This window comes from Hydra vulgaris, chromosome 07, assembly GCF_038396675.1.
Source record: "Hydra vulgaris chromosome 07, alternate assembly HydraT2T_AEP".
NCBI classification, from domain to species: Eukaryota; Metazoa; Cnidaria; class Hydrozoa; order Anthoathecata; family Hydridae; genus Hydra; species Hydra vulgaris.
The window spans coordinates 15,834,998-15,847,217 of record NC_088926.1 but is presented as its reverse complement, the minus strand read 5'-3'; the positions used below and the strand labels follow the sequence as shown (position 1 = coordinate 15,847,217).

The 12,220-nt window shown below is 26.0% G+C and overlaps 1 protein-coding gene across 2 annotated transcripts in view; it reads right to left on the bottom strand.

The window, feature by feature from the left end:
• The window catches only part of LOC101241202 (mutS protein homolog 5), a 69,652-nt gene that overhangs the window by 15,626 nt on the left and 41,806 nt on the right, over positions 1–12,220 (bottom strand). For both annotated transcript variants that reach the window (XM_065801192.1, XM_065801193.1), the window contains 3 exons: positions 11,596–11,637; positions 8,238–8,334; positions 5,562–5,657 (listed from right to left, as the gene is read on the bottom strand). In XM_065801192.1, coding sequence (XP_065657264.1) covers positions 5,562–5,657; positions 8,238–8,334; positions 11,596–11,637 — 235 coding nt within the window. The remainder of the gene's footprint in view (positions 1–5,561; positions 5,658–8,237; positions 8,335–11,595; positions 11,638–12,220) is intronic.

Here is a 12,220-nt window from a genome sequence, read left to right as displayed (position 1 = left end):
TATATATATATATACATATATATATACATATATATATATATATATATATATATATATATATATATATATATATATATATATATATATATATATATGTATATATATATATATATATATATATGTATATATATAGAGAGAGAGAGAGATATTATTACTAAAAAAGTTATTGATAACAATGATTACAATGTAACAGTATCTCTTCATTTGTGAAATAACTTAAACCAATTGTGTTGAAAATTATATTTGAAATTATTGAATTATATTGGAAAAATCTTCACAAAAAATTGTTTATATATATATACATATATATACATACATACATACATACATACATACATATATATATATATATATATATATATATATACATATATATATATACATACATATATATATACATATATACATATATATATACATATATATACACACATACATATATATATACATATATGTATATATGTATATATGTATATACATACATATATATATATATACATACATATATATACATATATATATATATATATATATATATATGTATATATATATATATATATATATATATATATATATATATATATATATATATATATATATATATATGTATATATACAGGTAGAGTTCCCTTAAAAACACATACCCCCTTAAACACTACACGTATAAACTTTCAGCTCTGGGTTCCACTAATTTCAATGAAATTATTAAACAATGATTAAACCAGTGCCTATAAACATCCTAGATAACAGCTTTATTAAAAATTTATCTCTTTTACTATTTTAAAATCCCCAAAAAGTGAATACAAATCAAATAGTATGTTTTTAAAATGGTTGAATTTATGCATAATGACCCCTTACTGTATAAAATTTTAATTTTAAGCTTGCAATTCTCTTATTTCTATAATGTTAGACTTGTTCTAATCCACCAATATAATATAAACTAATTTACAAACACCTAAAAATGTTTATTTTGCATTTTATTCGCAGTGCTATGGATGTAGTTTTCAAGGGGTCACTAGCTGTAAAATAGGAAATCTAGCTTTTAATACAATTACAATGTATATGTTGAATAAACAGAAGTAAGAAAAAAAATAAGAAAATGTATATATTTAATTCAATAATAGTATACTCTTTGAATAACATAAAATGACCATAAAAAATCATATATATATACTACTTAACACAATAACAATGTATATTTGGAATAGCATAAAATAGTTCTGAAAAAGAGACATGCAATAAACAAACATTTTATCTAAAAAACATAAATGAGTCATTAAAATTTGAAATGTTTGACTCAGAACAAAAATATTGTGTTTTTATTTACGATTTGGATGATGATGATGCAGATGCAGGAAGAATCATTGCCGGTTTCTTGTTATCAATGCGACAAGCCATTTTACTACATACAGATTTAAGAATAGAATGACATTGCGAACACTCCTTTAAAGATTTTGCAAGACATTCTTTTACACAAGAGCATTGCAGTTTGCAACAATAAAACAGTTCTTTTTCTTGGAGCTTATGTTTCTCTTTCTCCTCTGAATCACAAATTTTCTTCTGTTTTTCTCCTTCGAGAGAAGCCACTTTTGAAAGCACATCTTGAGCCTGCATAGATCCGTGCACATTAGTGACCCTTGTTGTTTTTGTTTGATTAACCTCCTTGGGTTTAACCCGGTTTACAGAAAGTAAACCAGGCACTTCTGCTAAATTAAGGCTTTTTTCATATGATTCCTCAATAAATGATTGGGACATTTCATACATTGATTTCCAATATTCGGCTGAACCATACCGTCCTTTCGTTTGTGCTACTTTTGACTGAGATCTTGGAGTTGTTGCTAAGGGTCCATCTTTTGATGTCACACTTCTTGTTTTCTTAGGAGTAGCAGATATTAGAGAAACATCATCAGTTTTATCAATAAGGAGAGCTGCTTGTTCAAACTTATCCTGTTGCATATCATCAACATTAAGACCATTCTTACTTATACCAACTCTCTTAGCAGCTGATACGATATTGGCAGCAGATGCCCAATTGTTCCACATTGTTTCTAGGATATTCATGAATCTTTCTCGGTTTATTGTCTGGAAAGAGGAATAGAGTTCATCTCGCGTGTTATTATAATAGCGATGGAGCTGTTGATTAGGTGCTTGGTCAAGCAGCTGTATGACTCCAGTAGTATCAGGCGGAGACACAAATAAATTAATTTGTTTTTCACGCAAAAAATTAAGAACTTTAAAGTCAAATCGTGATGAATGACCATCTGATAGAAGCACAACTGGGCGCTCTATACCTTGCTCGGTGAGATGTTTGTCGAGCCTGTTATATGCAGCCAATAATGAACACTTGTCTTGCGAACCACTTTCTGTCGTTGAGATTATCAAGTTTTTGATGTTACTGACAGCATTTTGTGGTGCCATCTGGCTCGTTATGTCATTGCCAGCAAATATTACTTGACACAGTGAAACCTCTCCTAAAAATATAAATATCATATTTCACTTTTAAAAAATATAAAACTATAAAAGCAACAATTTTAGTTGTTAAAATTGACTCACCTGATATTGAAACAAATGGGTTTATAGTTATGCTCTCTCTGTTTTCGCGAATCATTTTTTTACATGTCTCTCCTTTGCCAGCATAAACTAACCCAGCGGTTGTACCATCTACACCGTAGTTGATAAACTGTGGTGTTTCATCATGATTGAAAACTCTTTCTGTTGCAATATCACCGACCCATACACCTTTTTTTATTTTTTTATAGTTCTTCATTATTCTACAAGCAATCAGTTCGTCAGCCAAGGCATCTAGGTTAAAAAAAGTTATAAAATTAATAATAAAATCAAGTTACAAAAGTTATCAACGTACAAAACATATAAACTTATTCAAGTATAAAAACCAAGTTATAGAATGAAAACACTTAAGAATGAAATTAACAATAAATCTTTTTATATTCAGGATAAACTAAAAAAAATGTGATACCAAAATTTTTACCTAGATGAGCTGTAGCCATCTCCCTAGTACAATTTAGGGCTCTGTTCATTTTAACTCGGCCTTGCCTCTTAATGACAATATCATCATGTTCAGCATGCCATCTTCTCCAAAATGATTTCCCAAGTCTAAATAATTGGAAAAAAATGCTCAGTATTTTACATCTATTTAATATCTACTGTACCCTTCTACCTGTTGGGATGTAGAGAAAATCAATGTAAAGGATTAACTTCCTTACTTTCTATTTTGTAGTGCCATTTTTCCACTTGGTGATAGTTTTAAAAACTTTCTTCCACCTTTTCCATTTTTGTTCAAATGATCTCTGATTTTCAGCACATCCAAAATAATTTCAGAAACTTCTTTCTTAGAGAGTCCCTGGTGGGCTCTGTTTTTGTTTCTGATAAAACAAACTATTTACTTCTCATCATCTGGATGTAACACTCTCAAATGTTCCCTTTTTACATCCTTGACTTTTCCATTTAACCTTCTGATTATTGTACCACGATCTTCAATTAAAGGAAACTTACCTATTTTTAATGCTGCCTGTTCTCGTTTTTTATTTTCTCAGCACCAATCTACTGTCTACTTGGATATTTGATTTTCTTTAGCTTTTATGTCCTTTCTGTAAACTGTTGCTTCAGCTCGAGTTTATTACTATGTTTTTACTCTACTTCTTTTTCTACAAGCAGAAATTTTAAAATTAAACTGCGGTTTTCCCATACTATTATTTAATTTAAATACTAAAAATAAAGAAGATGCATACTTAAATAATGATTATGAGTACAAAATAAACAGAAAGGTACCAGTTATAACCATTTTAACATTTTATGGTTAAAGAAGATCAGTATAAACATTCTCTCCATTCCCGGCTATTCTAAGTGAGCCCGTGAAGGAATATTTTACCTAACGCAATTTAGTATTTAAGGGGGAAATCATGTAGTTTTTAAGGGACTTTACTAGCTAAAATGCTACTTTTTGTTGCACTAAGTTAGCCAGCCTCTTTGTATATCATACTACACTGATTTATGACATAACAAAAAAAAATTATAACTTTTAGAAATTTTTCATCAATATAAATACAATTATGTTCCTTATAGTTTTTAAGGGGAATCTTTGAAAAAATCAGAAAATTCACAGTGCTAATTCTCACCAAATATGGAAAACCAAGAATAATGACTTCCAGGAAAGAAAAACCCATTATTAGGTATTTTCAAATAAAAATAAAAAATTTCAAATAGTTGACCTGTAACGGATGTACCCCATTTTGAAAATTTGCGTTGTTTTTAAGGGAACTCTACCTGTATATATATATATATATATATATATATATATATATATATATATATATATATATATATATATATATATATATATATATATATATATATATATATATATATATATATATATATATACTTTTTTAAAAATTTACATATATATATATATACATATATATATATATATATATATATATATATATATATATATATATATATATATATATATATATATATATATATATATATATATATATATATATATATATATGTATATATATATATATTATATATATATATATGTATATATATATATATGTATATATATATATATATATATATATATATATATATATATATATATATATATATATATATATATATATATATATATATATATATATATATATATATATATATATATATATATATATATATATATGTATATATATATATATATGTAAATTTTTAAAAAACCTTAAAAACACAACTTAATAGGCTAGAAATATTGTTTTTTTTTTTTAAATCAGAATGTTTTTATTTTTTTTTTATTTTTTTGTTTTGCTATTTAACTTTATTTGTTTTTTTAATTGTTTTTTCATTTTTGTTTTATCAACTAATTTATTTAGGAATTAGTGCAGCGGAGTGTACATTAACTGACTAAATAGGTAGGTATTGAGGTTTACCTTCTTCCAACTAATTGCCATATAGAGACCACATACCAAGGCCTGCAAAGACACGCTCAGCTCTCTTAAGAGTATCATAACTGGCATTGACAGACCAAGAGTAAGTGAGTTTTAAGAAGGACAAAGTAAACTATTATAAAAGTCAGAAGAAATCGGGTTAGAAAGATATTATTTATTTATAATTTTTATTTATTTATAGCACTAGAATGCATATTCTAATGCTATAAAATATACAATTATAAATAATTTATTATACAATTATTTGGTTTTTTTGATTAAAATTTTTTAGACTAATTGTATTAGTCAACTGATTAAATAGGCAGAAGTGTACATACATCAAGTGACCTATGCAGGTTAAACATGCAAGAAGCGTAACTACATTTATTGAGGGTTTTGATTTGGGCAAGCAATCTATCAATTAAAAAAAAAAGTTTTTTGGCCTTCAATGTTAACTTTTTTAACAAAAAAACCTAATTTTCACATTTTATGATAGAAATTAATGACAACCAAGCAATGGTATACACACACATACACAAAAACGCATGAACACACACACACAAAAAATATACAAAACATATATATATATAATATAGTAAAAATTAGGCTCCCCTACCTCCCTCCTTTTATGTCAGTCACATTTTCCACATCATTAACAATTTCTGGGCATACAAAGTTAAATTCTTTAGCTGCAGAAGTCAACGCAAGTATACTAAAAGAAATTTTAATCATTTTTCTAATGAAGTCAATATTGATCTTAAATAAAAATGATATAACAAAAAGAAACATAACTTTTTTACAGAGGCATTTTTGTGCAACTAATAACAGATATATTTTGTGCAACTAATAACAAAATAATTAGCATTATTAAGCTAAACAACCAATAAGATTATTTGGAAAAAATCTGTAAAGAATGCTTAGGGCTTTTACAGCATTAGTTAAAAGGTAATACATACTCTTTTCTTCTTTCTTTTTTTTTACATTCAGTTACATGTATCTTATGTAAATTATCTATAACTGAAAGAAGGTTTCATTTATTCAAAGTCAAAGAAATCTCTTTTAGGAAAATTTCTCTGTTAATTAAACTTTTTTATTCAACAATTGAGACTTGTAAAACTGCTGTTCTAAAATACTTAAAGTTTCAACACTTTATTGATAGCTTTTAAATATTTTTAAGTTAAAAAAACTTGAGAATTATTTTAGTTTAAGTCTTGGTATAATTTTCAAATAACTTTTTGATTTCCTTATATACATATATATTAGTTTCTTTATATACATATATAAAGAAACTAATATATATGTATATGTCTTTTCAGACATATACATATATATTAGTTTTATATCTTTTCAGTATAGTCAGAGATTTCTATTTGATGCTTGATATTTTGACAACAATTTCTTTATCTTTGGTACATTTACCTACTTTTTCATTACTTTCAACTTGTATAATGTAAAACTTTTTTTCTTAAGTACAGGGTGCGGAAAAAGTTCCTGTACAAAAATATAAACAGCAAAACAGCAAAAGTTCCTGTACAAGATGAGAAACAAATTACACTTTAATTTAAAACAAAATAATACTAAAAGAATACAAAGGAATACAAAAGAATACTAAAAACACACTATATATATTGAAAGAAAACACCATACAGGTAATTTAAATTATACTTTTGTAAGGAAACTTTTTCTGCACTCTGTATTTAGTTATAAAACTTTTTCATTTGTAATATCAAATAACAAAGCATGCACCATTAGAACCTAGGCAATGTTTTGTTTTTTTAAATAAATTATTAAGAAAGTTATTATTAGAAATTATTATAAATAAGAAAAATAAATAGAGTTTATTTGCATTTATTGTTTTTTGTTTTAAAGTTTAACATGTCAATACATTTTAAAAATGATACCAGGCAAAATGACCACCTTGGGCTTTTTTAAACATTTTTTTACTTTTGACAAAATTTGCAAACATTTTGCTTTACAAAACCCTAAATGAGTTTAAATCACAATAATAATCAAAACTTAGTCTTGGACCATATCATTTTAAGGTCGATATCGTCTACAATAGTCCATAAAAAGTTTTCCAGGATATTTCGATGGCAATCGCCATTCACTGTAACTGTTAATCTGGCATCATTTTCAACAAAATATGGACTAATTATATCTTTGGCTAATAAAGCACACTAGAAAATCACTCATTTTGGATAAAGTGTACCTTTTTTTTTGTGGGTTGTAAGCATCATAACTGAAAATGATGTTTGAAGAAAAATTGGGATCAACTTCCAGTTGCTCAAGAATCCAATCAATGAATATTTGACACTTGTGATGGTTTGTTTCAAGAAGTTCTTAATTTAACTGAATCTTTTATAGTTGTATACCAAGGTCTTGTTATTCCTCTCATTAAAATTACAGATAAGTTGCAGTAACTGATAACTAAATGACTTTTCAAAATGTTGAGCTTTGTTCAACACTTTCCTACACTCTGGCAACATTTGCTGATGACCAAACTGGATGTAGACAAAATAGTCTCTTTAAATAGAGTACTGAACCACTAGATTCAAACTTTTAAACAACAGTCAAACATGTGTTTCTATTCAAGGCAGAGTGTCTACCTTTTAATTTTCACCATTCACGAATTACATGTCACAGACAGCTCTTTTTTGTAATACAGTTTTATAAGCTGTATCTGTTTTTCAGTTTTGAGACAACATTATCAAATGGCATCTAAATAATTTTTATCCGAAAAAAGATGAAATTGGGCAATTAAAAAACATGCCATGCAAAAAACATTGCCTAGGTTATAATGGTGCACCCTGTATTTCATTATAATTGCTGATATGTATTAACTGTGTCTCCTGCTCTCTGTGGTATTTATTCCCCAATTTTTTAACTTTTCTTGAAATTGATTTTTCTTTTATGGCTAGCAAAAACAGTTTGGTCCATAACAAAATTAATTCACATCCAATAACCTTGCATCTTCCAAAAACAGATTTCTCTAAAGAGGTCAGTGAACCCCCTTAAAACAACTAATGCATTTGAGATTCATTAGCTTGTCTAGTGGTTCTTTTATTTTATTGATTTCTGACAACAAACTGAAAAACACTAAATTGAAAAATACATTAAAAGTAAAAACAAATTAACTTTTTATAAAAGCGGTTTATTAGGGACATTTTTAAAACTAATCATCTAATTTTATATAATTTCAAAGTCAATAAAAAAAGTTTTATCTTTTAATGTTAAAAAAATTTGAAACTTGAATATGTTATCACTCTAATATGTATAAAATTTTGAATTATACCAATCTAGTTCAGCAGAGACTTCAACAACATTAATAAGTGTGCCAGTGTGTTCAAGGATAACATCTTGCAGACGATGCATGATTGTTGTCTCATGGTCTGAAAATTTATTGTTAAATAATTTCAAATAATTTTCAACCTTGATTACTTTACTGTATAACTATTTTTTTAATGAAAACATGCTTGAAACTTATAGTTTAATATTTAAAATAAAACATTTTATTAAAATTGCATTGAAAAAAAACCAAAAAATTAATTACTTTATATCAAGGTAACAGCCCAACTCGGGGGTTTACAGATGTTTTACCTTTAAAAAACATTCTAAACCAAATGTGCAGCAATGACAGAATTAAGAAAATCATGAAAATACTATTATACTCTGAATAATATTTGATTAGCCAATATAGATGCTTAAACCTAAAAATATGCGCAAAGCATTGTCAATGTGCACGCGGTTAAATTTTCAAATATGTATTTCCTGCTAAACCTTTATTGTTTAATTATATCTTAACAAGCTTTTGAAATTTAAAAAGGCTGATGATGACTTTTTAAATATAAATAGTTTTTTATTGGTTTTATTATTTTTGTATAATTTTATGGTAGATGTTCGATTAATTTTTATATCAGTCTAATTATTTAGTACCGTGTTCTAGTCTGGTGGTAATATTTAAAGGATTACAGGTTAAGATTTTATTAATTTTATTATACTTTCAAAAACTGTTTTTTTATTTTTTAGTGCCACAGCTAATTACAAGTCATAGTTGTTAATTAATTCAAAATTTATTTTTACTTTTGGCTTAATAGTTTGTATTTATCTTAATGTTTTGATAAAATTTATAAAACTTTACTGAACATTTATATTTAAGAACTAATTTTTATAGTAAATAAAAGCAAAGGGTTTAACACTAAACAAAATTTAAAAAATTTGTTTCAAATGCAATTCACTTTTTATAAAAAAAAAAAAATTTTTTCAGTGAGACAAAATTATGAGACATTTGTGGAAAAAATTTATATAAATTGTCTTTAATAAAAAAAAGACAATTTATATAATATTATAAATTGATAGTGAGTACTTTTACTAACTTTTTAATTCTAAAAGATAAAGAATCTTAGAATAGATAAAGAAGCAAATAGATAAAGAACCACCTTCAAACATTATATGTGAAAGCTGTCCCCAAGCATTTTCAATAATATCCAGGTCTGGGGATCTAGCTGGATTTCACTGTTGTTGAAATAATCCATTACTATCTTAGTTTTATGAATGCTAGCATTATCTTGGTGAAAAACAAAATTCTCACCACTAATGACAGATGCTTCACATTGTAAAAATTTTCAAATAAAATAAATTCTTTAGCCTTTATTTTTCTGTCAACAAAATGAACTTCTGATTTACTGTGATACTCTACTGCATACTAAATCATTATACCACCACCACCTATTTAATGTTGTTGCTGTGCTAATGTTTCTATACACAAATTGTGAAAATAATGATCTATCCAGCCTAACTATTCTAATTATCCAGCCCATCTAGGCAAACTCATTTTTCGTCAGAAATTACTTGTTGCTACTTTTCTTTCCATGTTTCCATGGTTCTTTGCTAAAGTTATTTGATTGTTTTTGTGTTTTATTGTCAATGGTGATTTTTGCTGAAGGTTTTTGTGGGAAAGTGAAAAGCATTATGAATAACTGACTAAATTGTACATAAATTAGCGATCACACCTGCTTCTGACATGCAATTAATGAAGAACTTGAGGCTTGTCTTAATAACTTTCGCCTATCACGGCCACTTAATGTTGATGAACACCTGGGACATTTTTTTATTCCATACATATGAGAACAATTAATGTAGTTAATAATCACAGTTCCAACGTGTCCTATGTCTCATGTAACTAATGGAATAAACCATTTTCTCTAAATTAGAGAGCACTTTTTTCTTATCTGAATTTAACGGTGCAGCACAGTGTTCTACCAACTATCATTATTTTACTTTGCCTACAGATAAAATATGGTAAATTTTAAACTTAGCAAATTTTAATGATTTGAAATTTACTGTTGGTCGTTAGCCAATAGTTTAAAAAAAAATCTTTTTTGCAGTTAAGCATAACTTTATCTTTTACTTTTTTGTACTTTTAATTATTATGTTTTCGCTAATTTGTATTTTATTGTCTTTCAGATTTTCACTGTTTTTAACACTGCTCTACTTTTTAATACTGACTGCTCTAAACGCTGCTTTAGAAAATAATCAAATGCACTCTTAAAATGATTGTGTTATTCTAGTTTTATGGAATTTGCAAAATCTTGTCCATTAATAAAACAACTTAAATGTTGTACTTGCAATAAGTGTTTAGGTTTTTGTACATTATTATATAAACCTTTCTAAAGTATTTACAATCATTTTGAGACCACTATCAATATTGACCTGTATTACAGGTCCTATCAGCTTTTTAAACAGAGTTTAATTGCATATTGCTTAATATAATGCCCCTTTATGATTTAAACCTTGTGGTAGGGTTCTTAGACATCTTTATTAATCTGTATATATATCTGCCTAATCAGTTTTAATTTTAAAATTGAATATTATTTTTATTATTAAATTAAATATAGAAAATTAAATATAATTTAAGATTTATTCTTAAAGTTTATTATACTTTATGATAGTTTGACCTAATCATATAATCTGTATATGAAATTTATTTATAGGTTAACTTTTTTATGGTTTTTTCAGAAAACTCAAAAAAAAAAATTTTATCTAACATGTTTATGCAGTCAATTAGGTAAAAAAATTTTATATAACATGTTTATGCAATCAATTAGGTAAATCTGTGCATCTATCACATTAAAGAGACAATTTTCTTTTCTAAAGTAGGAAGATGTAAATAAATAAACAAGAGGAGGTTTCTAATAAGCATTAAGTGCGCGGAAAAGAGCAAAAAATAATGTCTACCTTCTCACGTTTATTATAAGAAGTTTTTAAGTATAAAACTTTAGTTGTTAAGTTGCTTCAACTGAAAAATTTTCCAAAAATATGTAAAGTTCAACTTTAAAATTTTCCTTTAAGTAAAGCCTATAATAAAATAGTTTTTTACTCCAGCAAATAATAAAATAATTTTTTACCCCAGCAAATAAGGCTTTTTACTATTTCTTAGATTATCTTAATATGTTTTGTAACCTAAGTCTTTAAATTATTTTTAAATGAATAACTTTTTCACCATTTACAAAAAACATTGAAGTAAAGAAACCATATAAAGAATAAGTATAAAATTGGTCAGTGTGCAGCAGACTTACCAGCTAGTTAAAATATGAATTAAATTCAAAATAACTTTCAATTATGTTAATTATAAATCAAATGATGTAATGTACCTCTTATTTCACATTGAATATCTCCAACTTTTAAATCTAGTTCTATATAAATAACACAAGTTGAAATTAAATAGAAATAAATGAGTAAGTCATCCAGTAGAAAATGATATCAAAAACAAATAAATAAAAGACTATTGAAAATACTCTATGCAACATAATAATCAACAAATATACTCGTTGCAACATATCTTTCACAATTAAAACATTAACTCCTTGCAACATATCTTTAACAATCAATAAATATGCAACATAACTTTTACAATCAACAAATATACTCTTTGCAGCATAGCTTTAACAATCAACAAATATATTCTTTGCAACTTTTATAATTAACAAATATACTTCTATATAAATATACAAAAATACTGTAGGAGAAAATATTTTCAAGTCATAATACCACCAAAAATTATAATTATGAAAACAAAAAAGGTTTTTAAAAATTGGGCTATTTTTTTAGTGGTACTTTAAAGTAGCCAAAATTGAAAACACTTTAATGGAGCCAAAATTTGGAAAAATTCTTATCTTTATAGCAACTTTTAATTTTAAATGTAATAACTGAAGTCCAATCTTTATTAGTTACGAATTATGAATGCGCAAAAAACTATTTAAACTTACTAGCCCTAGA